This window comes from Bubalus kerabau, chromosome 11, assembly GCF_029407905.1.
Source record: "Bubalus kerabau isolate K-KA32 ecotype Philippines breed swamp buffalo chromosome 11, PCC_UOA_SB_1v2, whole genome shotgun sequence".
Lineage (NCBI taxonomy): Eukaryota > Metazoa > Chordata > Mammalia > Artiodactyla > Bovidae > Bubalus > Bubalus kerabau.
The window spans coordinates 103,434,091-103,460,327 of record NC_073634.1 but is presented as its reverse complement, the minus strand read 5'-3'; the positions used below and the strand labels follow the sequence as shown (position 1 = coordinate 103,460,327).

The following is a 26,237-nucleotide window of genomic DNA, read 5'->3' as shown; positions in this document are numbered from 1 at the left end:
AGGCGGGGCGACGGGACAGGCCAAGAGTCAGGCACATCTCTCTCCTGCTCTCACGTCCCTGGCTCCGTTGCCTCCTTCGTACATCTAAGAGGTGGAGTATCTCCCATCCCCACCCCTCCAAGCATGCTCTTTGCCCATCCCCCATCCTCCCAGTTCTGGCCTCCACCACCCCATACGCACTGGATCGTGGGCACTGGGGAGCCCGAAGCGTAGCAGGGAAGGTACAGGGACTGTCCCACGAGGGTGGTCACCTGGCCCAAGCCTTCAGCCACCAGGAGCTGCGGGGCAACTGCAGACAAGAGCCACCACTGGGTGTCTGGAGTTGAGGAAATGCCAGCCTCCAGCCCTCCCAAGTCCCTGTGCCACCAGAGGAAGCCCAAGCTCCACCTCACCCTTCAAGTCTCCCCATAAGTGGCTCCTCCTCCAGGAGGCCTTCTAGGACCACCCAAGTTCGGCCTCCCCAGCAGAGTGGTCTGTTTAGTCAGTGTCTGTCTTCCCACCAGACCCAGGGCTCAGGAGTCCCGTCTGCCTGTTCCCTGACTTATCTCAGAGTCAGTGGTGGGAAGAAACAGGCAAAAGCCCCACCCACCTGTCCTGGGACCAGCGCCCACCACCCAGCTTTGGACCTCAAGGATTTAGTTCCCCATTGAGCTCCCATTGACCAGGAGCATCTCCTGGAAGACAAATGTCCTACTTCCAGTGGTGGTGTCCTCCACCCAGGGGTCCTCCACCGCCACCTTGGTGGTGACCTAGCCCAGAGTCCTGGGAGGGAACAGGGACCCTTGAACCTGGGAATTAACCCCATCCACCCAGTAGCTCTGAAGGGCCCCCGCCTAGGTCACAGAGACCTCATCTGTCTCAGGCCCTAGTCACTTCTCCCCCAGCTTCCACCCCCTCCGCACACAGCCGGAGTGCAAGGAGGGGCCCCCGGCCCTGTGATGTGGACGGGGCAGGCCTGGGCTCACCCTGCACCTCCACGGAGTAATGCAGCACGGCCTCCCCCGCGGGGCTGCTGGCCACGCAGCTGTACAGGCCTCCGGACGCCTCCCCCAGGCTCTCCAGGCTCAGCACGCTGCCGCCCGCCGCCAGCCACGTCCCGTTGCGGTCCACCACGGGCAGCCCCTCATAGTACCAGGAGACGGTGGGGGGTGGGTAGCCTCTGGCCACACACTCGAGGGTCAAGGGCCTCCCGGCCACGGCTTTCACCACTTGAGGTCCTTCACCAGTGCCCTCGATGGTGGGTGGGACTAGGGGAGAGACAAGGGGCTATTCAGGGGCCAGTAGCCCAGTTAAGCCCCTCCCCGACCCCACCCCATGTGAAACGCCTCCTCCCCGCTCTGCTAGCTGAAAGCCCTGTTCAGACCTCACCTCCTCCTCTGAGCCTCCCCAAACCCCTGGCTCTAAGCACCCTCTCCATCCTCTGTCCCTTGGTGGCAACCCCCGCCCACCATTGCCCCCTACTCTGCCTGCATCTTCTCTCCATGCCTTGCTCCCCCCACAAGCTCATCTTCCGCAGAACACTCATCTCTGCGTATCCCCAGTAGGTCTCCATATCCACTGAACCCCAGATGATGGGCTTCCCCGGGCCCAAGACCAGAGCTTCTGCTCCTACTGGTCCCCTTCTTGGTCCAAGGAAGTGAGCCGACCCTAGTCCAGATGACCCAGCCTGTGGGGGCTCCTAACTCAACCAGGGATGGCCAAATGGGTAGCTCGGGAGGGGGCTTCTCTCTTCCCATTAGGGAGGGCTCTCCAAGTTGCTAAGCACATGCAGCCATTGCTAGGAGACATCGGGCAATGAAGGACCAAGGATGGGCTTCTCAACCTTGTGTGGGTCACAAGCCCCACTGAAACGTAATGAAAACACATGTGCATATTTTGTCAACTTCCAGGAGATCCACAGATCCCTGAGCTGGCAGCTGGGCTCACTCTCGGAGGGGGCCTGCAGACCCCAGACACCCCGGCTTCCCTTTGGGGTCCCCAGGGCTCCAGCACCCAAGCCGTTGGTGTCTTTGGGGACCAGAGCTCTAGAGCTGACCCTTCGAGAGGAACCACAAGGACCCCACTGGCCTGCATTCCACCCTCTCAGACTTCACCTGCTCGGACCCATCCCTGCCGATCGATACACACCCTGTCCTCTGAATTCTCTGCGCACCCTCAGAGCCAAGACCCTCTACGCAGGCCAATGCCCAGGTTAACAGCACACCACCTATAGTTAGGGCTTTTCTGGTGGCTCAGACAGTAAACGATCTGCCTGCAATGTGGTAGACCAGGGTTCGATTCCTGGGCCGGGAAGATCCCCTGGAGGAGGAAATAGCCACCCCCAGTATCTTGCTTGGAGAATCCCATGGACAGAGGAGCCTGGTAGGCCATAGGGTCACAAAGAGTCGGACACAACTGAGCAACTAACCCTTTCACTTTATCTATAGTCAGACCCTCTCGGTGTGAACCAGGTCCTAGCGGGGGGACCTGGGTCAGTCCCAGAGCCCACTAGACTGACCCATGAGTTGGGGGACCAGGGCCCTAGTCCCTGAGATGAAATTAGCTGTTGCTATGACAAGCCCCAGGGGGTCTGGACCACAGTAAGTGATTAATCAAGAGCAGTTAGTTATTAGTGGTGGTTTTGGGGGTCTGGGTGCAAGCTTCTGAAAAGCCCTAAACCACGAGGGGAGACCTGACTTCTCCACTGGGCTCTCCCTAGGCCCCGAGACAGACCCATCTCCTGGCTTAATTTCCTCTCTGGCCAGGGGAGGTTGGATGAGATGACCTTTCTCCCCAGGATAACTATTTAATCTCATTATCTTGGGCCTCTGGCTGCTCCCCTGGCCCACCTTTGGAGCCAGACGGAGGCCACCGTGGCCCAGAGTCCTCCCACCGCTCACCCCAGCTGACCCTTGCTCCTGCCGCGCCCCCGGGCCACTCACCGTACACCTCCAGCCGGGTGGTCTTCTCCACGACCCCCACAGCGTTGCTGGCCTTGCAGCTGTAGGTGCCAGCATCCGAGCCCTGGGCTCGCTCCAGCTGCAGCTGCCGGCCGCCTCTGGTGTAGACCACCTCAGTGCTGGGGACCAGGGGGTCGCCATCCTTGAACCAGGTGATGTCGGGCATGGGCACCCCTCGGGCCTCGCACAGGAACCACACGGGGTGGCCCTCCATGACGGCCACCTCACTCGTCTCATTGGAGCCCCAGATGGTGGGGGGTGCTGAAGACAGTGGGGGCGAGAGAAGGTCACAGGGAGGCTGCCCAGCGCGGAGGCGGCTGGTGTCCCGCCCCTTGCAGCGCCCAAGCCCCTGCCCATGGGTCACAGCACCGCACCCGTCACAAGCTTCCACTTCAGGGGCGGGGAGGGGCGGGGGACTCGGGACAGACGGGAGAGGCCCGCTCGGGACATGCTGACGTCGTAGGCAAGCCTGGCCGTTGCAAGAGGCGCAGGAGGTGGGCAGGGGCCGCAAGTCAGGCTCTGGACGCCCCCACCCCCCGCCTCTAAGTCGCTGCATGACCTGGAGAGGTCACTTTCTCTGGGGTTCAGCCTCCTCATCTGTAAAATGAGGGGCTGAACTGGATCAGGGGTCCCACAGGGCAGGTCACACACCACGGGTGGTACCCAAGAGGACCCTCAGGACACACGGACATGCACCTCATAACAGAACAGTTATGCCCTTCCCACATCTCCTTCTGGCCCAGTTATGACAGAGGACAAGGTGGTTTGGTGTGTCTGGTGTGACTGTGTTCTTAATCTGTCTAGCACTTTCTATCCTGCACTTTCTACCACAGGCGGGCAGCTCAGACCTCAGGGGTTCCAACATCCCTCTTTGGTGGCATTTGTTTTCACAGCTTCCTCCCACGAAGGCCAAGCAACCCTGGTTCCCACTTCCCTTTGAAATAGCCAACATCCTTTTAGGTAACTGGGTTTCAGTGGGAAGAAAAGTGATTTGATTTAAAGAAATGACCATCCAGAGTGTACCACGGATGGGAGGACTTGGAAAGCTCCGATGGGGACGATGGGATTTGGGGAACGTTTCGGATTCCCTCTGTCCGTCCCCCTCCAGTTTTACTGGACTGGGGGCAGACTCCTCAGAGACTCCCATTTCTGCCCTCACCACCCCTCCACGCAGTGGGCAGCCCGTGGTGATGATGGGAAGGGGCCGGGCTCACCGTGGATTCTGAGCTGAAAGTCCTTGGTCTGCTGGCCAGCCGGGCTGAAGGCCACACACTGGTACCAGCCCTCATCTCCCAGGTGACTGTTGGTGATTCTGAGAACCTGGCCATCCTCCTGAAGCTGGACATGAGGCTCCCCCAGAAAGACAGGTCTGGAAAAAGACGGTTGAGAGAAGTAAGGCCAAGGCGCCGGCAGGGGCGGGCTGCACAGAGGGGGCCTGCTGCTTGGGAAAAGGAAGACTGTAAGACTCCCAGTTGCTGAAAAGTACCAACAGTCAAGTGCCCATCAATGGATAAATGGATAAACAAAATGTGGTCCTTCCCTACAATGGAATATTATTCAGCCGTTAAAAGGAACGAGGTAGCGTGGTTGTAGCATGAAGGAACTTCAAAAGCTGTGTACTAAGGGCAAGAAGCCAGACACGAAGACACATACCGTATGACTGCAAGAAATTAATACAAAATAGAGGAAATTCCGTAGAGACAGAAAGCAGGCTAGTGGTTGCCAGGAGCTGGGGGTGAGGGACGAACAGACGAGTGACCGCTCATGGGTGTGGGGTCTCTTTTGGGGGTAATGAAATATTCTGGAACCAGATAGAGCTGACGGATTGCAACCCTATGGATGTACTACGCACACCGAATTGTGCGCTTCAGAATGGTGAAGTGAAAGTCGCTCAGTAGTGTCTGACCCTTTGCGACCCCATGAACTTATACGGTCCATGGGATTCTCCAGGCCAGAGTACTGGAGTGGGTAGCCTTTCCCTTCTCTGGGGGATCTTCCCAACCCAGGGATCGAACCCAGGTCTCCTGTACTGTAGGTGGATTCTTTACCAGCTGAGCCACAAGGGAAGCAATGGTAAACTTCTGTTTTAGAATGGCAAACATCATATGAATACCTAAAATTTTTTTAAAAAACCTTTAAAAATACTTTTGAAAAAGTTTTAAAAGTAAAAGGAAGGCTGGCTGAGTAATGAGAAGACTCTGCCCGTGAAAAGCGGGGTTTCACCTGGGTGATCTCTGCCTGGGCCCTGGGTGGCTCGCGCAATGCACATCAAACCCCATCCCTGTGGAGTTCCACTTCCCCAGAGGACCCCACATACGCACACTCCATCCAGCCCAAGCTACCCGCCAGGGGCCACTCACTGCCCGTCCTTGGTCCATTCCACCTGGGGTGTGGGGACCCCCGAGGTCCGGCACTCCAGCTCTACCCCTGCACCAGCCAGGCCCACCACCTCCTGGGCAGCCTCGGCTCCAAGCACCGAAGGTGGAACTAGGGTCGAGAAAGGGTTGGGAGGGAGGGGGCGGTGAAAAAACTTCAGGTCCTACAATCCCTGCCTGCCCCAGGGCCTTTGCCTGTGCAGGTTCCCTGCCTGCTCACCCTTCCCTTCTCCCACCCGGCCCTCGTGGGAAGCTCCCCCAAGCCCCTGGCCAAGCATCCCCGCTCTGTGAACCCTCAGCACCTACATTGCTGTTTTATATCACATGGTTCAACAGCAGTGACACAGCTGTGCCATGGGCCCCTCTGTGCCCCAGCTTCCAGCAGGCAGTACCTACCCCCCACACACACACGCCTAACAGGAGAGGGCTCGCAGGGCCAGACAGCCCTGGGAGCTGGGGGAGCTCCTCCTCACTCACTGAGCACGAGCAGATCGAAGTCCCTCTGTGCAGTCCCTGCCTGGTTCTCGGCCCGGCAGGAATAGAGGCCAGAGTCGCCCTCCTGGATCCTGGGAAAGTGGAGGGCCCGGGCTCCATCCAAGAGGCGGTGGCTGCCCACGGCGGGGATCTGAGCAGAAGAGGCCCGAGGAAGCTGATGGGGGGAGGGTGGTCCGGCCACCCCCTTGTCCCCAACAGCAGTGAGGAAACTGAGGCCCAGGGATCTGGTCAGTGACTGGAATCCAGAGTAGTGCTGTGACCTCTCCACCATGCAGCCTTCCAGGCTTCATCGTGGGACCACAGTGAAGGGACTCCCGTGGCCCTGGGCCCCCAATGTGTCCCCAAAGACAGCTGTCACCTTGCCACATCTCCCAGCCACATCTGGTTACATGCAGGAACCCGTCCAGAAGGCCTGCACCCTGTCCATATCCCACCCAGAGCCCATCCACCCCTGGGGGACACCCACCTGCTGCCCATTCTTGAGCCACGTGATCTCGGGAGTCGGGAAGCCGTTGGCGTCACACTCCAGCGTCAGGGACTGCCCGGCCATGCCTGACACGTTAGCCCTGTGCCCGTCCTCCCGGAGGCTGGGGGGCACTTGGGAGAAGGAGGAGCAGAGGAGCCACCCCTCCGCAGGTCAGCCATGGCCAGGGACCCCGTTTGGGCCATTCTTCCTGGCCTGGAGGGCGGTCCTGACTCCCCCACTTCCCCAGCTTCTGGGCTTCCAGGACACCCATTCCAGACTCTGGCTGTCAGGAGCCATGTGGACCTGGGAATGGCCATGGCGGCCTCGCCCTGGGACCTTGCCCTAGTCGAGCCCAGGAACTCTCTACTTGCTCTGACATTCAGCTCTCCAAGATGCGGGAGCCATTGGTTCCATCTAGCTCTCCACCCAAATGGTTGTCATGGTCACGAAGGAGGGTACCTAGGGGACCACCCCACCCCCCACCCATGGAGTCAGAGTCTCTCTAGGTGGGGCCTGGGTATGTCTTTGAAACAAACTTCCCAGGCAAGTCATTACAGGACAAACGGGCGTGGCTGGTTACGGGGAGGCGGAAGGTGGTTCCATTAGGAACCCATTATTAAAACAGCTTCTCTCACCCTCTCTGTGAGCCCAAATTGAGGGAAGCGCTCCCCTCCCCCTGCACACAGCACCCTGGAGGAGGGGGCCGGGTACCAGGGAGACATGTGGGCCTTGGGAAGTGGGCATATGAGCCTCAGGTAGTTTCAGCAGCTTTAGTGGGAGGTGGGCTTTGACCACTGGTGAGCATTCTAAAGGAGATTCATTCCTAGCCCATTTTAAAGTCATTTATGGAATTTCGGGGTCTCCTTACACTGTCTCCATGGGGGGTTCTCTGCATGAAGAATGCACTCTCCCAACAACACCCTCAAGCCCTCCCTGACAGGCTTGAGGGACAGAGGAGCAAGGACCTGTATCCTCCGGGCAGTGAGCTCTGGGCCAGGGAGCTCACGCTGCCTCAGCCTGGCACCCCAGGGTACCATCACCCCCCAGCTCTGGGGTCCCTACTCACCATGGACCACCAGCTTGGCTCTCCTGGACGCGGAGCCCGCCTCATTAGTGGCCTGGCACTCGTAGTCTCCGCCGTCGGAGGGAGAGACGGAGGCCAGGAACAGAGAGCCTTCGTCCAGCACCGCCAGGCCGGGCCGGCCACGCAGCGGCTCGGACGACGGGCCCTTCCGCCACGTGACCTGCGGCTTGGGCGTCCCTGGCAGGGCACCAGCTCGTCAGCAGCAACACCCTGTCTCCTTCTCGGTCCACACCCACACTGCCCCCACCCCCCGCCCACCCAACCCCGGTGCAAACATCACTGACTCTCCATGCAGGGGCCGCCTCAGATTCCTCCTGGTCCCCAGGCTGGAAGAGCCGCTCCTAGAGCTGCATGCCCCACACCCGGCCCCTCCCACCCAGGGCTGCGTGTCCACCCCGCCTCCCAGCGCCCCCAGAAGCCAGTTCCCTTCTCAGAGGACCCACCCCGCCTGGAACTGCACCCTCACGGGCACTCCCACCGCCCGCCCCTACCCAGCGTCTTCCTTTGCCCCCCACCTACAACTTTCTAATGTATATAAGATGCACTTTTTTTTTTTAACGCTATATATGTATTTTTTGGTCTATTGTCTGTTTCCCCCAACAAAGTCCGGGGTCTCTGCTTTGTGCCCAGCTGCAACCCCAGCCCCTAGCACCCGGTAGGTGCCACAGGAAAGAAACCAGCCCTCCATGCTCAGCCCCGGTCTCGTCCCATCAGATCATCACATAAACGGTGGAGGCCCCAGCTTGGCCTGGCCTGCACTTCCCCTCTGAGGCACGAGGTGGGCACTGCTGGCCACACACCCCTGCCCCATGAGAGTCCCGATCCCCCAGAATGCCCTTCTCCATCATCCCCCACATTGCACTGTCCAGAGTCTGGCTCTGCCACCAGACTGTCGGCTCACAAGGCCTGGAGCACAGTAGGTGCGAAATATAAACAGCCAGGGCACACAGTAGGTCCTCAGATCAGTGTTGAAGGCATGACCCAGTCTTCCAAGCAGCACATGTGCCCAGGAGGCAAGGCACCCAGTAGTCACAGCCGGGCTTGGGTCCTGTGAGCCCCAGCTCTGCAGAGGCGCTGAGTGACCTCAGGACAAAAGGCAACCCTTACTCATGGCCCTGCCCGCTGGAGCCTCACCTCCCTTCCTGCTTCCATCAGCGCCCAGGAAGAGGGCAGCCTGCAGCACCTCCGTCACCCCCATCGGGATCACAGTCATCGCCAAACACCGTCATCATGAATCGCACCGCCACTTCCTCTGCCCACTCCCCTGGCAGCTCAGGGCTCTTTATAAACACACTCTGTCTGCCTTACTTGCTCTCGTATCCTTGCTGTTGCAAGGAGGGGTGGGCCACCTCACTTGGGGGGAATGGGGAGGGGTGACATCAAGAGGCGGCACGTCCAGGTTCCCCTGGTGATCCAGTGGTTAAGAATCCACCTGCCAATGCAGGAGACATGGGTTCAATCCCTGCTCCAGGAAGATCGCACATGCCGCAGAGCAACAAAGCCCGTGCACCGCAGCTACTGAGCCCACGTGTCAAGAGCCCGTGCTCCGCAAAAAGAGAAGCCGCTGCAATGAGAAGCCCCTGTGCTGGGACTGGAGGGTAGCCCCTACTTGCTGCAATGAGAGAAAGCCGGCATAGCAACAAAGACACAGTGCAGCCAAAAATGAATAAAAAAAAAAGATGCGGCACATTCAAGGCATCCGGGGTGTTCAGGAGGCCCTGCCTGAACAGTACCGACAAGTGCTGGGGACTCTGCCTGCTAGCTGTCTCGGAAACGGAGGGACCACGGCCACCCACACTCTGTGATCTTTGGGCTACTTAATCCTCCGTGTCTGTTTTCTCATAGACTCCTCTGCCGTTTCCTCTGTGCCTGCCTAGAATGCTTGTCCAGGTGACCCACTGCCAGGGTCTCACTCCCCAGGGTAGGGACACGTGTGTGAACACACAACACACAAGTACACCCCCACAAACACACACATGCCCCTCCCAGTGCCTCATCTTCTCCAAAAGACCCCAGCCCATCCTCCTCCCCCTACCCAGAGACCAAGACCTCGGAGCTGCTGGCCTGGAGGGGCATTGCGTTTTGAACCCTGGAACTTTTTTTTTTTTTAATGCTAATGTCTAACCCCTAAACAAGCTCTAACCACTGAACTCCACCACTTTTCTGAATGAAGACTCCAGGGACTTGGGGCTGTTGCTGAAAATCACTCATCTCGTCTCCACTTTTAAGGGGGTCGAGAGAGGAGCGGTGATGTCCCAAATCACCAGCAGGTTGGTGACCAGGCTCCTGGCCTCTGCAGCACTCCACGAGGAGGTGGCAGATGGTGCCCCTCACTGTAGGGGACCAAAGCTCCCAGGGGACACAGCCAGGTGCTCAGGGCTTTCTCATTTCGACATCAGAGCCCCAGGTCGCGTGGCTGATGAATGCTAGTGCCCAACAGACAGTCATCTGCTTGAAAGAGAGAAAGCCAAGGGCAGCTGGGCAGTCAGGGAGCAGGGAGCAGGCAGTTTTAATGAAGGAGACTTGGATGATGCCGACCTGGCTGAAGTTAGGCCCAGAGGACGCCCGGGCTGACCAGAGATGATGCTGGGTGGCCGTAAGGCATCAGAGCAAGAGGCGGTGGTTGGTGGTCCCACGTCCCAAGGCCCATTACTGTTGTTTAGTTGCTAAGTCGTATTTGACTCTTTGCAACCCCAAGGACTGTAGCCTGCCAGACACTTCTGTACATGAGATTTTCCAGGCAAGAATACAGGAGTGGGTTACCATTTCCTTCTCCAGGGGATCTTTCCGACCCAGGGATTGAACCTGCATTTTCTGCATGCGTCTATATCGGGACTCCCTGTACAAGAGCGACCGAAAATTTTTTTAATTTATTTTTTTAGGCTCCAAAATCACTGCAGATGGTGATTGCGGCCATGAAATTAAAAGACGCTTGCTCCTTGGAAGAAAAGTTATGACAAACCTAGACAGCATATTAAAAAGCAGAGACATTATTTTGCCAACAAAGGTCCGTCTAGTCAAAGCTATGGTTTTTCCAGTAGTCATGTATGGATGTGAGAGTTGGACTATAAAGGAAGCTGAGTGCCGAAGAATTGATGTTTTTGAACTGTGGTGTTGGAGAAGACTCTTGAGAGTCTCTTGGACTGCAAGGAGATCCAATCAGTCCATTCTAAAGGAGATCAGTCCTGGGTGTTCGTTGGAAGGACTGATGCTGAAGCTGAAACTCCAATACTTTGGCCACCTGATGCGAAGAGCTGACTCATTGGAAAAGACCCTGATGCTGGGAAAGATTGAAGGTGAGAGGAGAAGGGGCAACAGAAATTGAGATGGTTGGATGGCATCACCGACTCAATGGACATGAGTCTGAGTGAACTCCGGGAGTTGGTAATGGACAGGGAGGCCGGGCGTGCTGCAGTCCATGGGGTCGCAGAGAGTCAGACCCAACCGAGCAACTGAACTGAACTGAACTGAAGAGTGCGCGAGTGCCCTAAACATTCCTTGCTGTTACCAGATACTAACACAAGGTGGCGGCCTGCTCAAGAGCGAGACGATGGTCCGTTCAGGTGGTCGGCGCCCAGGGCTCCAGTGTTTAGTTGCTCAGTGGTGAACGCCTCTTTGCCACCCCATGGACTATAGCCCTCCAGGCTCCTCCATCCATGGGATTCTCCAAGCAAGAATACTGGAGTGGGTTGCTATGCCCTCCTCCAGGGGATCTTCCTGACCCAGGGATCGAACCTCTGTCTCCTGCCTCTCCAGCATTGCAGGCGGATTCTCTAGCAGCTGAGCTACCATGGAAGCCCATGGCTCCCACCTGTCCCCTACCTGCCGACCCCTCGTCCCTTTCCAAGGACTTCCCCAGGCCCTGAGCAACAAGGAAGTGCAGTGCCAACTGGAATCCGTTTTCCCAGCTCCTGCCAGTCTTCCTGTAAGCTGTCACTTGCTCCCCGAACACCCAGACGCCTCCTCCCCAAGAGAACACTGTCCACGTACAGAGGAGACATTCAGGCCATCTTGGTCCAAAGCCAGAAGAAGCAACTCGGGCTGGCACCCACTGGGTGCCACTGGGAGGCTTCACAGATGGTAGAATCACTCCACACATTCAACACGTTTCCCCAAGCCCCTACTGTGTGCCAGGCATGGTGCTGGGACCTAGTGCTCCTGCAGTCCACGGCAGCCCTCTGTGGAGGGGCGGGTGTGACCCCACTGGACAGCTGAGAAAGCTGAGGCTCAGAAAGGACACATGACCTGCCCAGCACTGGGCAGTTGACCAAGGGTGGCGATCTTGACCCCTCACGGTGCTGTTGCCGGAAGAAGGCCCCCAAGGGACGGTCTGCCCAGAACCCTGTGGATCCATGCTCTGTGAGAAAGTCTGGGGCTGGGGGAGAGGCTGGAGCCACAAGCCCTGATCCCTGGACCCTAGGGCCTTCCTCAGCCCCAGTGTTACACCCCCTGGGCACAGAGGGACTCAGGGCTTAACAGGTACGGAGCTAGGGGTTAAAGCATATTAGGTCATCTTCTGGCTGTGTGACCTCAGGCAAGCTGCTTACCCTTTCTGAGCCTAAATTGCCCGTAATGAAAAAGAGCTAATGCTAATACCCATCCTATAGGGATGTAGATGGGATGAACTGTCCGGCATTGCAGGCAGAAGTGGGGACCCCATAACCCTCCATACCCATTGGCAGTGCCCACAGTGAGTGACCCAGGGCCCTGGAATGTGGGTGGGTTTTCTTCCCCGCCCGGCCCGCCCAGGGCCCAGCCTCACCTCTGGCAGGGCACGGCAGGCTGGCGTTCTCTCCTGCTACCCTCTCCAGTAGGCCGCTGGTCTCATCGGCCCCCCAGTGTGGTGGCTCTGGTGGGAGGTGATGTGGCCACACTCACACCCCCAAACCCAAAGCCTGGTGCTCCCCCCGCCAGGAGCCCAGGGCCTTGAGGGGAGGGAGCATTCCCTTCAGAGCCTCAGCTGGAATAAGGGGTGCAACCCCTGCACCCCAGCCCTCAGTCTCAGGGCCAGAGGCGTCAGCTCACCCCCCGCCCCCCAGGGTGGTCCATGGAACAGCCTCTAGGGCCACACACGACGACCCCGGGCTCAGAGGCTGAGCTCGGGCATCCAGCCCCTCCAGCAGCAGCTTTCTGCGTGTGTTTCAGATTCATCAGAGCGAACAGGCTAGCCTCAGGGATCCAGAACTTTCTATGCACCAGACACTTCACACGCATTCTTGCACTGACCCCTCACATATTATTAGACACATTTTATGGGGTCAGAGAATGTAAATGACTGGCCGATGGTTGTCCAGCTGGAAAGTGGGAGAAGCTGGCCCCAGGCCCAGGCGTCTGCTCTTCAATCAGCAGCCACAGGGCGCCTGCAGCCCACCCCGAGGAAGGAACCCCGCCCCCGCAACCCGTGGCTGGTGAGAGCTGCCTGATGCGGCCTCAGGTCTGGGGGGAAGAAGTAGTCCAACAGCTCAGAAGCCCAGACAGCTGCAGGGGCTGCAGAAGATGGGGGGGCCGGGGAGCTCGGGGGGTCGGGGGCCACTCACCCAGCACCCTGAGATCCAGCTCCCAGGCGTCTACCCCGGCGCTGCTGGACGCCTCACAGCGGTACGTCCCAGCATGGGAGATTTGGATGGCCGCAAAGTGGATGGAGCCCTCGGGCCCCTCGCCCCGCAGGGCCACCCCATCCTTGGACCAGGTCAGCCGGGGCTCCGGGCTGCCCTCGGCCACACAGTTCAGGTCCACGGCTTCTCCCACTAGCACCTTCAGGACCCGCGGGCCCGGCTGCACCTGGGGGGGCACTGACAGGGCCACGGGGTGGGGGGTCAGGGCAGGGGCTCAGGGTGTGGGGAGACGCAGAGCGCAGACCCACAGAGCAGGTCCGGCCTGCTCAGGGCTTCCCACATCCCTGGGTGTCACCAACCCGCAAGGGGGCAGGGGGTGATCTGAGGCCGATCGCGCCTCAGTTTTCAGGAAACGACATTAGGCCACCTTGTGTGGACCCCTCCCCCTCCCAAGTGTGAGTGCCATCACCCCTTCCCCTGAACAACCGTGCTCTCATCAAAGAATGGCTCCTCCATGCTTGGCTTACTTCCCCACCCCACCCCCGGGCTTGCCCCCAGCACCATGTGAGAATCACCAGCTCGGTGTGGGATGGGGACACCAAGGCACAAGGAGCAGGAGGCTTCAGATCCTAGCCCTGCCCCTCAAGGTTACAGGACCCTGCATTGGCCGGGGCCTCAGTTTCTCCTCCTCACAAAGATGCCCCGGGTACAACAGGCCATGGCACCAGGGTGGCCAGCATGGAGCCTGGTCCACAGTGGCGCCTAAAACGTAGCAGCTTAGACCCACTCTCGGGGTTCCCAGGTCCCACTTTTCCTTTCCCTGGGGTGGGGTGGGGGTAAGGAAGATGATGGGTTTCATTTCTTCCACATTTTCTGTTTTCAAGTCACTTTCCCATCCTCCATCCCAGTTGGTCCCTCCCACGGGTGGGTGATGCCATGCCCATTTTGCAGATGAAGAAACTGAGACTCAGAAAGCTTATGTGACTTGACCAGAGTCATCCACTTCATATTGGCTAACAGGAGCTGGATCAGCCCCAAGCCTGGGTCTGGATGAGCAGGAATCCAAGTGGTTTCCACGCAGCCAGACTGGGTGAGCCTGGGAGAATTCTCAGAGACTTGGAAAAATGTCCTGGGCCCTCAGGGGAAGTTGAGGACACCCACTCCCTTCCCAGCTTCAGAGGAGAATCCCGAAGATAAGACCATCCATGGGAGCTGGCCCCTGGGCAGAGAATGGCTCCCCTACCTCCAGCCCAGATCCTCGCTGTCCAGGAGCAGAAGGGTGGACAGGGCGCCTACCACTCCCCTGAAAACACTCACAGTTTCCACTGTGCTGGGCACCTGAGGCCATCAGTACCCTTACTGTGGGATAGGCGCTATCGCCTCTACCTTATAGACAGGAATGGGCTTCCCTGATGGCTCAGATGGTAAAGCGTCTGCCTGCAATGCAGGAGACCCAGGTTCGATCCCTGGGTTGCCAAGATGCCCTGGAGAAGGAAATGGCAACCCACTCCAGTCTTCTTGCCTGGAAAATCCCATGGACAGAGGAGGCTGGTGGGCTACAGTCCATGGGGTCGCAAAGAGTCGGACACTACTGAGCGACTTCACTTTCTTATAGACAGGAATCCAAGGCTCAGAGAGGCCGAGCAGCTGGCCTGAGGTCACAGAGCCAGTTGGTGGCAGAGTCAGCATTCAAACCTGGCTCCGTTCGTCCTCCTGCCCCGCTTCCCTGTCTCTCTCCCGTGCTGTGCTGTGCTTAGTCGCTCAGTCGTGTCTGACTCTGTGCGACCCCACAGACTGCAGCCCTCCAGGCTCCTCTGTCCCTGGGATTCTCCAGGCAAGAATGCTGGTGTGGGTTGCCACACCCTCTTCCAGGGGATCTTCCCAAACCAGGGATCGAACCCAGGTCTCCCGCGCTGCAGGCGGGTTCTTTAACATCTGAACCACCTTCTCTCATACGCTCATGTAAACACACAGCAAAGCTTTGAGCCCCTCCCTCTCTGAACCTCAGTCTGTCCACCTGTAAAATGGGGAGTTAAGACTAGAGCAGGGGTTGGCTCTTTCTGGCAAGGGCCAGAGAGTAAATATCTTAGGCTCTGCAGGCCAGATGGTCTCTGTCTCAGCTACTAACTTTGCCATTTCAGCGTGAAGGCAGCCACAGACGCTACGTAACCGAACGTGTGTGGAGGCGCTCCAATGAAGCTTGTATTAATGGACACTAAAGAACTGAGTTTCATATAATTTTCATATGTCACATTATTTGCCTTTTCTCCCCCAATCATTAGAAAACGCAGACATCATTCTTCACTTGTGGGCCAAATGAGAACGGCGTGTAGGCGAGGAGTAGCTAGGGCTGTGGTTGGTGGACCCGGTTCTCAGATGACTCACTGGGGCTCTTGGAGGGGACAGGCTCCCCGCCTCTTTGGTGGAGTGACTCCACTGGGTGGCTCCTGTGAATGGGACCTGTACCCCCCAGATGAACGCCCACTCCTGGGCCCCCACCTGGGCTGGGGCCCAGAATCCCCCTGTGGGTCGCCCTCCCAACCCCTAAGTCCCTGCCGCCTTGGGGTCCCACCCTCAGTTCTCAGGGGGGAGCTCTGAACAGCCTGTCCGAGCTCAACCAAGGGGTACAGGAGAGGGGAGAAATAGGGGTGGGGAGAAGGAGGGACAAGACTTGAAAAAGACAGGAAATAAGGTAGATGGAGCGCACACTGGAGGGCCATGAAAAGGTGAGAGAGCCTGGCACAGGCATGGGGAGGGACACCAAAAGGCTCGAGAAAGATGGAGGCAGGGGGCCACGTGGTGAGACGGAGGTGGCCAGCCAGGGCCCTACCTTGCACCCTGAGGATGTAGTACTGAGTAGCGGACCCGGCAGGGTTACTGGCCGTGCATTCGTAGAGGCCACTGTCACTGACCTGGGCCTGAGCCAGATGCAGGGAGCCGGGCGGGAGGAGGTGATGCCTGAGGAAATGAGGGACACTGGTGAGACCCCAACCAACCCCACATCTGCTGGAAAGGTCTCATGACCCAACCAGTTGCCTCCTCCAGGAAGCCAGCCAGGACTGAGGCAGTATCCACCACCCACCCTTCACCGCTCCCCTGCCCTGCTTCCAGCTCCCCAAACCACCAGGCCAAAGCCAGGTCCACTCCAACTGGTGTAAGAGACAAAGAGCATTAGGCTAGGAGTCCGCTGGCTGGGTTTGACTTTGAACTCCAATTTTGAGCTGGGTAAAGCAAGTCCCTTCACCTCTTGGAGCCTCTGTTTCTTCATCTGTAAAGTGGGTACATTAAGGAATGCTGTGACTGGGGCTGGTGAACAGGTTCCACGTGGGCTCAGTCCAAGTCCTGGCACCTGGTCACCAGGCCCGCCCCCTCTTCTAATGCACACACCTTATCCCTCAACCCTGCCCTGAGAGGCGGGGAAGAGGCCTCACTTGGAGGACCCCTGGCTTCCAGGGAGAAGCTGCAGGTCAGAGGCCCTCTGTGTCTAAGGGTCAGGCTCACCCAGACTCCGAAGCCTGTGCTGTTTGGTGTCCAGGTATCTGGCACTGGGCTCTCGGGAGGAAGCTGTGAGGCTCCCCCGTCACTGCCCTCCCCACTCCAGCCCACCTGCTGAAGTCACCTGGCCCCCATCCCACAGAGATCTGGGACCCTCAGCCAGGCTCCTGCAGCTGGACTGGACCCCAGGGGACCCCCGCAGACATGATATCACTGGCCCATATGTGCTGGCTCCATGTAGCCCCTGCCCCCACAGAACTGGGAGGGCAGCTGCAGCCCCTGGCCCCGGCTGGCCCTGAGCGCAAGCAGCCAGCGCAGGGGTGGGGCCCCTCAAGGGCCAGTCCCTCCCTGGCCTATGCTCATCAGGGTCCAGCTGGGCTCCAATCCCGGTCCCCACTCCCCTCTCAGCTAAGTCTCAGATTCCTCCTATGCAAAACAGGGATGACAGTAATCCCCCATTTACTAAGCAGCTGCAAGCAAAGTACTGGGCATACACTTATCCACTGGGTCGATATTGTTGGCAATTCACTCTCTGTGCAATCTCGGGCCACTAGCTTTGCCCTGCGGGTCCTCTGTCTCCCCATCTGTAAAGTGGGGTTGTAATGCCCCTGCCTAGGAACCCCCTCCTCTAGTTTGCCCTGAGCGTCCAGCAGGGACTTGGGGCAAGTTCCCTGAGGACAGCTGTGAGTGATACACCAGCTGGTGGTCTCTGGAGCCTGGGCACCGGGCTGGGGCCAACTGGCTCCGACCGTGTTCTGCCATGTGCCTGCTGTGTGATGTTTGCTAAGTCGCTCAACCTTTCTGTGCTTTGGTTGTCTCCTTTGCAGGGCAGGGGGAAATAAGACAGAAGTGGTGCTTCCTCCTCATAGGGTTGTCCAGAGAACTGAAAGACCTGATTCACTACACGGAGCCTAGAGCAGTGCGAACGTGTGTTTAGGCGCCCGGTCCTGGCCCACTCTTTGTGACCCCATGGACTGCAGCCCGCCCGGTTCCTTTGTTCTTGGAATTTCCCAGCAGGAATACTGGAGTGGTAGTCATTCCCTTCTCCAGGGGATCTTCCAGACCCAAGAACAGAGACACACTCAGTGAAGGTCAGCTGTTACCACGGTGACGACAGCGCCATTACAATGTGCAACATGATTTCGCGTTGTTTAAAACTCATATAAATGGCAGAGTGTATATGCATGTGGGTCCAATTCATTCATTTTTCACCGTTGCATAGTAGTCCTTTGCGTGAGTTTACCACACTTGATTAATTAGTTCTCCTTTTGGTGTACATTTAAACATCTAGATTTTTTCCTTTCTTCCAGCCCTGCTTTCCTTCCTTTGTTCTTTCTTTCACCACCAGAGCTCTCTGCACGCTGACGTGTGTCCCCCAGGCATAGGAGCCGGCCTCCTGGCCATACCTAGGCTCACACACTGTCGGCTCTCACGGAGGCCATCCCTTCCTGCTGCAGGGCAGGGCTTCTTATCAGAATTTTCCAGCCACATGCGACACAAACACATTCCCAGGCCCCAGCCAGATTTAGGGGGGTGGAAGCTGGAATCAGGGTTGTACCAAGACCCTCTGGGGCCCACCCCTTGGGAGCAATGCCCCGGGACACACGGAAGTGCCCCTGTCCCCCAAAAGTGACCCGGAGGAGCAGGCGGGAGCCAGGCTTTGATAGCAAGTGACATCGCCCCCACCCGTGCCCTTTGGGCCGAGGACTCCCTCTCCCCGAGTCTCAGTGTCCTCACCTGGGGTCACAGGATACGGCGCGTACAAAGTGACATGGTGCACACAAAGTCCATGGTCCCTGGGACACAGTAAGCGCTCCATACACCACCCCGCTGTTAGTAAAAAACCCACCCCCGGTGTGTCCATGTGCTCGCTCCCAGCCCCCAGTCAGTAGGTCCCTCAGTCTTCCAAAGTGGAAGAAAAAGGAGCAAAAACACCACACAGATGTCTGTCTGTCCCAGTGACAAGTAAACATCTCCCCTGCGCAGCTCCACTCCCCTGGCTTGGCTTTTCTCATCCACTGTGGTCGCGTTTTATTTTTTTAGGTTGAATAATGTCAACATCCAACAACACGAGCCAAATCAGCGTGAGGCTGAAACACACACACTTAATCACACTTGGGGCGGTGACATGGCTCCCTTGGGGGCTTTGCTGCGAACCTCGACTAGCCAAGCAGGAGCCCCTGGGTCAGTGCAAAGATGTCCAGGCTGAGCACCAGAGTTCTGGGTCCCAGGTCCCATTCTGCTCTAGACATGCTGTGCAACCTCAGACAGGGCAAACAACGTCTCCGAGCCCCAACTTCTTCACATTTGAAAAGGCAGCTCTGGACTCCTTTTATCTCAGAGGTTGCCTTCTAGTCCTTCTTAGAACTTTAGAGACTAAAGGACCGCTTGCTCCTTCTCTCATCAAACCCTTAAAAGGATAGGAAGTGGGAGCTTCTGGGGGAAAAAAAAACAATAATGAAAGAAACTTCCAAAAGTGGAAACAATTCTCAACAATAAAAGAGGCCTCTCGTCTTTCTCAGGATGAGCCCCAGGTCATTTCCTAGAAAGGGAAGCTGCTGCTGCTGCTAAGTCGCTTCAGTCGTGTCCGACTCTGTGCGACCCCATAGACGGCAGCCCACCAGGCTCCCCCGTCCCTGGGATTCTCTAGGCAAGAACACTGGAGTGGGTTGCCATTTCCTTCTCCAATGCATGAAAGTGAAAAGTGAAAGTGAAGTCGCTCAGTTGTGTCCAACTCTTAGCGACCCCATGGACTGCAGCCTACCAGGCTCCTGCTCACTATATCACAGAGGAGGGGATGGAGAGAAGGGAGACTGCATCTTACAGATGGTCAAGCTGAGACCTCTAGAGACCCCTCCATCGCAGCTTTCACCACACTGGCCTGTGGTCACCCGTGGGCCCTTAAGAGGACACATTTCCATCCACCTTAGTAGCCTTTGTATCCCCAGAACCTAGCCCAGACCTGGCACAGAGCAGACCCCACTCAGATCAGACTTAGGACAAAAGTGTGGGGCCTGGGATGGATCAGAGAGGACCTGGAGGTCTGGGGGTTCCAGGGCAGCCCTTCTGAACCACCCAAACCCCATGCCCCTTGCACGCTCTCTCCACGTTCCCAAGGCTCCCTGAGGTTTGGGGGCTACAACCTCCAGGCACAGGGATGGGCACGGGCAGGGGCGAGGTAGGAGGAAGCGGGGAGAGGGCTGCCGTGTGCCAGGTGCATGTGGTGTAATTAGCAGCAGACTCCCATCGCAGCGAGAGCAGCCAGATGGCTCCAAGCGGCGCCCAGATGAAAACACGGAGAGGTTCGAGGGGAATTTCCTGTTTATGACATGCACTGGGCTCAAGCCTTCGCTGCTGGCTGTGAGGTTCACACAGCCACACAGATGGTGGGGGACGGTGGTGGGGAGATCCACCTACCCTGCCAGGTCCCCCTGGCCCTGAGAGCTCCAAGGGGAACATACCTGCCCGGAGAGACCAGAGGGCATTGGGTAGATAGTACCAATCCCAGGCCACACCTTTGCTGCAACCCAGCTAAGGGTCCCCTCTCCATGCAGCTGCCTCTGCTGCCCAAGGTGGACCCCTGCTCTCACACAAAGGCTCCTGGAACCACTATGGCATTTATCACACCTGCAGCCACCTGTTGCTCTCTGATGGCTCTGTGTGGGGAGGGGCCAGGTGTGCCCAGGTTCCTGCCATGTCCCCAGCCCTTAGCACAGGCGCTGGCCCATAACAGGTGCTTGATAAATATTTGATGGCAAATCCCAACTGTCCCTGTCCCCCTGCCCCCCCCGCCACACACACACACACCTTCCCACCTTCGCTCACAGTGTTTCCCACACCCCATCCTGTCTCAGCACTGCTCTCCTGCCCCCCAGGTCCCCTTCAAGGCAGCGCAGCCTCCATCTCCTCTGGGAAGCCTTCCCTGATGAGACCAGGCAGGTTAGTTACGCTTCCCCTGCTCTGAATTCTATGGAACCAAGTTCTGCCAATTGTTCATTCATTCACTGATTCACTCATCTGACGAAGAGCCACTGGGTTCAAGACGGGCCAGCCGCCGCTGGGGCGGAGTGAATGCCCCCATCCTCAGGTTGCTGGGAGTCTGGGTGGTTTGCCCAGTCCCTCTTGCTGGGTCCCATGCTTGTCCTGCTGCCCTCGTTTCTAAGCGGTCCATCCAACCTCCTCTGCGATCAGAGCCTTCTGGGAGGAGGTTGTCAAATGAATGAGCAGCACCTGCCACAGAACCGAGCTGGCCAGAGGCTGATCCTCACCCATAGCACATAGCAGAGCTGGGCAGTGCTCAACAGATCCCTACTGCATGTCACTACATGCTGGCCACGCATCTGCTGAGCCAGAGCAGGGTCTGAGCCTGGGGGTAAGGACTGCCCCCCTCCCCACCAGCACCACTCAGCCTGAAGAGCACCTTCACCCATCCACAGTGGCCACTCTGACCTTCAGGCATATCATAGACCCTTGTAAGGAAGTTCCAAACAGAAACCCCAAGCTGGAGCAATTCAGGAAGAGGGGCCTGACACCACCCGAAGGGCCAAGCGAAATATGTGAGCACAGGGGTAAATGCACATCCCCCAAGCCCATGAAACACAAACCCTGAGATGGCTAATAGGTGATTGCTGTCAATACTCAGACGCTTCCTGTGACCGCTGTGGAGCTAAGCACTTCCATGTATACTTGAAACTCCCCAAATCCAAACCTGCAAGGCAGGCAGATCACCCCAAGGCAAGGTTGATCCTGTCATCTCCCCTTTCACAGAGGAGAAAACTGAGACCCAGATGGATGAAGTCGTGCTGTGCATGGCCACCCAGACACCAGGCTAGAAATCAGCATGAGTTATGAAGATCCAGCAAGGTAAAGACCCCCATGGGGAGGCCCTGGGCAGTCCCTGCCATGCCATTGGCTTGCAAAGGGGAGCAGCTTTTCTCTTGGATCGTCAGAACCCAGTTGCAGCCCCCTCCCCTCCTCTGAGCCAGGAAGGGGAGTGAGTGTCCCACCGCCCTTCAGCATCCCTGGACGCTCCATCCTTTCACTGTTCCCTCCCCTCCCCCGCAAACGCTGCTGGCTTGGCCTTGTGTGGATCCTGGCCGCCTGCCCCCGGGAGCCAGAGCCGGAGCCAGGAGCACTTGCAGCTGTCCCAGCTACATATCAGAACCACAAACAAACATTGTTGCCTAGCAACACCACTTCGCCCCAGCATCCCTGCGCTGAGTCAAGGGACCAGAGCCACTAGGTGCTCTCCGGCGACTATTGCCTGTTCAACTCTTTCATTTCTCAGATGGGAACACTGAGGCTCAGAGAGAAGGAAGGGTCTTGTTCAAGTTCACTCAGGGAGCTGGGGGCACGGCTGGGAGGGTACTCAAAGTCTTTTGCCACCTGACGTCACACACAGCTTGGACCCGTCTTCTCCGTCCTAGGCAGTCCTGGGCACAAAGATGCTCAATAAATCCTGTAGACTTAAATTTTGACTTCACAACTCCAATGGTTTTTTCCCCCAAATAGCAGTCCCACAGGGTAAGAGGCACCCGGTGACCATTCCCAGCCTTGGACTCAACCCTTGGTTTTTGGGGCTCTACCCCAAGGAAACGATCCAGGAGATAAAGAGAAGCATTTGTGCAAAGACGTTCCAACAGCCCCATTTATTATCACCAAAAACTGGCAACAGCGCATCTGCCTCAGACAGTGGAAGAGCTTAGCAACCGTGGGAGCTGAATGCCCGGAATGTTATTTTGCCCTTTAAATGAAAAGCAATGATATGGGTCAGGATGAATCTAGGAAATGGGTAAATGTGGGAAAATGCGGAAAAATCAGTGAGAGCAGGATAGAAGATGCACTCAGTTTAACTCTCTAAAAGCATCTATAAGAATATGTTAGAAGGGGTCGTGGACACAGGTGGGTGGTCTAGAGTTTCAGGGGTATTCAGGTTCCTACTACGTTTTCTTTCCAGTAGGACTTTCTGACTCAGGAGGTCAAGGCTCCTTGAGTTCAGAATATTCTCTAGAATCTCCAGAGGAAGCAGTGGCCTGCCTGACCTTGGCCCAGAAGCCTGATGTGTGTGTGTCCACGTGTTCTCACGCCTGCCTCTCTGGTGTGTCTGTGTGCCTGTCCATAAGTGTTTGCATCTGTGTCTATGTCACAGCTGGAATCAAGATTGCTGGGAGAAATATCAATAACCTCAGATACGCAGACATGCAGATGACACCACCCCTACAGCAGAAAGCAAAGAGGAACTGAAGAGCCTCTTGAAGAAAGTGAAAGAAGAGAGTGAAAAAGCTGGCTTAAAACTCAACATTCAAAAAACGAAGATCATGGCATCTGGTCCCATCACTTCATGGCAGATAGATGGGGAAACAGTGGAAACAGTGGCTGACTTTATTTTGGGGAGCTCCAAAATCACTGCAGATGGTGATTGCAGCCATGAAATTAAAAGATGCTTGCTCCTTGGAAGAAAAGCTATGACAAACCTAGACAGCATATTAAAAAGCAGAGACATTACTTTGCCAACAAAGGTCTGTCTAGTCAAAGCTATGGTTTTTCCAGTAGTCATGTATGGATGTGAGAGTTGGACCATAAAGAAAGCTGGGCGCTGAAGAATTGATGCTTTTGAACTGTGGTATTGAAGAAGACTCTTGAGAGTCCCTTGGACAGCAAGATCCAACCAGTCCATCCTAAAGGAAATCAGTCCTGAATATTCATTGGAAGGGCTGATGTTCAAGCTGAAACTCCAATACTTTGGCCACCTGATGCGAAGAACTGACTCATTTGAAAAGACCCTGATGCTGGGAAAGATCGAAGGCGGGAGGAGAAGGGGATGACAGAGGATGAGATAGTTGGATGGCATCACCGACTTGATGAACATAAGTTTGAGTAAACTCCAGGAGCTGGTGATGGACAGGGAGGCCTGGCATGCTGTGGTTCATGGGGTTGCAGAGTCGGACATGACTGAGCAACCTTACTGAACCGACTGTGTCTATGTCAGTGTGCATGGCCATGTGTCTGTGTCTCTGTGCCTGTCCTTGTGTATTCATGTCTGTGGGTGTCTGTGCACGTCTATGTGTGTGTGTGTGTGTTAGGGCCCTGCCCAGGAGAGGGAAAAGTCAGGATTCTAGTTCCCCACCCCTGATGGCTTCTGTTTCCTCCCTCAGTGCGCTGCGCATGACCCTGCCCACCCCACCCACCTCCAGGATGGCCAGCAGAAGAGGGCAACCTCTCGCCTAGATGAGGAGGCCGCAGAGGCTCAGCCACACTGTGGAATTCAACCCTGATTGCACCAGAGTCACCATGGAGCACCAGCGCTGGAGGTCTCCTGGTGACCCTGACCACAGCCCCTTGGCCAGGGTCGGCACAGGATCAGGAAAGAGAGGCCCTGGGCAACCCTAGCAGTTCAGGCCTCCCCCTGCCCTCTATCAGCGGAGGACAAAGGCAACTGCAAAAGAGGGGCGTGGCTCAGCCAGGCAGAAGGGGTGTGGCGGAAGAGGGGCGTGGCTCAGCCAGGCAGAAGGGGTGTGGCGTAAGAGGGGCGTGGCTCAGCCAGGCAGAAGGGGTGTGGCGGAAGAGGGGCGTGGCTCAGCCAGGCAGAAGGGGTGTGGCGGAAGAGGGGCGTGGCTCAACCATGCGGAAGGATCTCAGGTTCTGGAGGCAGATGGTCACCCACGACTCATCAGAATACGTTCTGAAGCAACCAGAATGCCAGCTTTGAAGCTGAGCCTTGGTGGGACGGAAGCGGCAGCGTGTCCCTGGGAGATGAAAAAGATGGAGGAGGAAGTAGGGAAGAGCAGCGGACAGCAAGGCCACCCACTCCCCAACACCATCTCTGCTTCGTGTGTGCGTCCCACAGGTTTCTGTTTTTTTTTTTTTTAACTTTTTATTTTATATTGGGGTATAGTCGATTAACGATGCTGTGATAGTTTCAGGTGGACAGCAAAGGGACTCAGGCATAGGCATACATGTATCCATTCTCCAAACTCCCCTCCCAGCCACGCTGTCTGGTAACATTGAGCAGAATTCCCTGCGCTATACAATAGGTCCTTGTTTGTTATCCATTAAATGTAGCCGTGGGTCCTTGCCCATCCCAAACCACCTAGCTGTCCCTCCTCCAGACATTTGCCCTTGTATGTGCCTAGTCACTCAGTCACGTCCAACTCTTTTCGAGCACATGGCTGACCAGGCTCCTCTGTCCATGGGGATTCTCCAGGCCAGAATACTGGAGTGGGTTGCTATGCCCTCCTCCAGGGGATCTTCCCAACCCAGGGATCAAACCCAGGTCTCCCGCATTGCAGGCAGATTCTTTACCAGCTGAGCTACCAGGGAAGCCCATCCTCGCCTCACGGGTTTTTCAAATCTGATTTTCTGGCTGAATGGCCATGGGACCAAGGGAACTGTGTGTCTGGTAAGAAAACTGATCTCTGTTCTGTTCGGGGAAGTTGTCGGATGCCACAGGGAGGCCCAAAGAAGCACAGGGACACAGAACCCGTGAATTAAACTAAGATACAATCAAAAGTCAGTGAAGTTATTCACAGTTGCCAGCAAGAGGACACAGACCAAGTGTCTATCAGCTGGTGAATAAATCGACAAAAGGCGGTCCATCACCACAACAGAATACTATTCAGTCATAAAAAAGAATGAAGTCCTGACACCTGCTACAACATGCAGAAACCTCAAAAACATGGTTCTCAGTGAAAGGAGCCAGACGCAAAAAGTCACATTGCTCATGATTACATTTATGTAAGCCGTCCAGAGCAGATCAATCCAAGGGCAGAAAGCAGATGAGTGGTTGCCAAGGGCTGGGCTGGGGTGGGGAAAGGAAGTGGCTGCCAACCAGTGCGGGGATATTTTCACGGAGGAGGGTGCTGGAAATGTTCTAAAATTAATTGTGATGATGGTTACACAACTCAGAACTTACTAAAAAAACATATAATTGGAAAGCATGTGAATTATATCTCAATAAAGCTTTCTTATTGAAAAAACTTGGTGAGAATTAAATGGGATAATAGATATGATGATGATAATTTTTAAAAGCTGGAAATGCTGCTTTAGTTTCCAGCAGCAGCAGGAAAATGATATCAAAGGGGGTGATTTTCCACCGCTCACAATGCACCAAACATCACACATTCATCACTGTATCTTGAAAGCAGGATTTAAACCGTGTCCACCTTATGGATGGAGAGACAGGCCAAGAGGAGCCAGGGGCCACCTGAGGCCACACGACTAATACATAACCAGTCAGCATTCGCACTCAGGTCTGATTTAATGCCAGAGTCTTCACCCTTCACCCCAGCCCCAACCCCCCCACCCCCAGGCATATTCTGCCTCTTCATGTAGGTGAACTCCTGGAATCTCATAAATCTCAAGAGCAAGCCATAAGCCAGCAAGAAGTGGAGGGGGCAAGGGAGAAAGAACAGAACAAAACTCTAGGATTGCAAAAGCAGCTTTCCCAGATTTATGGCTCCCGGCTGATCTATTAACGTATCACAACAAGGAGGGGCGAACAAATGGGAATTGCGATTCTCCATTTCAGTAACAAGCCAGAAACAAACAAGCACCCGCCGGCGGCTGTCCAGCCAAGGAGCCAGGATCGGGTTTTCTGGGGAGAGAGGCAGGTTCCTCTGGCCCCGGCTCCCACCCACGACACGGAGCCACCAAAGACCCCGGAGGGCATGTGGGTGGGGCAGCATGGAACCAGCCCCATCACGGACCCCAGCAGCATTCAGGTGTGCAAGCTTCCAGGACTGGGAGGGTCACCAAACAGATGTCCGGAGACGCAGAGCTCTGAGTGTGGGTGTTGGGGCCGGGGGGAGGCTGCACCGCAGGCTGCTCTGA

At 56.6% G+C, this 26,237-nt stretch overlaps 1 protein-coding gene across 2 annotated transcripts in view; it reads right to left on the bottom strand.

Annotated features, from left to right (window-relative positions):
• HMCN2 (hemicentin 2) overlaps positions 1-26,237 on the bottom strand; it is a 176,156-nt gene that overhangs the window by 78,165 nt on the left and 71,754 nt on the right. For both annotated transcript variants that reach the window (XM_055541400.1, XM_055541401.1), the window contains exons 23-33: positions 15,745-15,872; positions 12,897-13,151; positions 12,122-12,208; positions 7,342-7,536; positions 6,276-6,406; positions 5,792-5,939; positions 5,300-5,426; positions 4,154-4,308; positions 2,922-3,200; positions 966-1,247; positions 181-289 (exon numbers count right to left, since the gene is read on the bottom strand). In XM_055541400.1, coding sequence (XP_055397375.1) covers positions 181-289; positions 966-1,247; positions 2,922-3,200; positions 4,154-4,308; positions 5,300-5,426; positions 5,792-5,939; positions 6,276-6,406; positions 7,342-7,536; positions 12,122-12,208; positions 12,897-13,151; positions 15,745-15,872 — 1,896 coding nt within the window. The remainder of the gene's footprint in view (positions 1-180; positions 290-965; positions 1,248-2,921; positions 3,201-4,153; positions 4,309-5,299; positions 5,427-5,791; positions 5,940-6,275; positions 6,407-7,341; positions 7,537-12,121; positions 12,209-12,896; positions 13,152-15,744; positions 15,873-26,237) is intronic.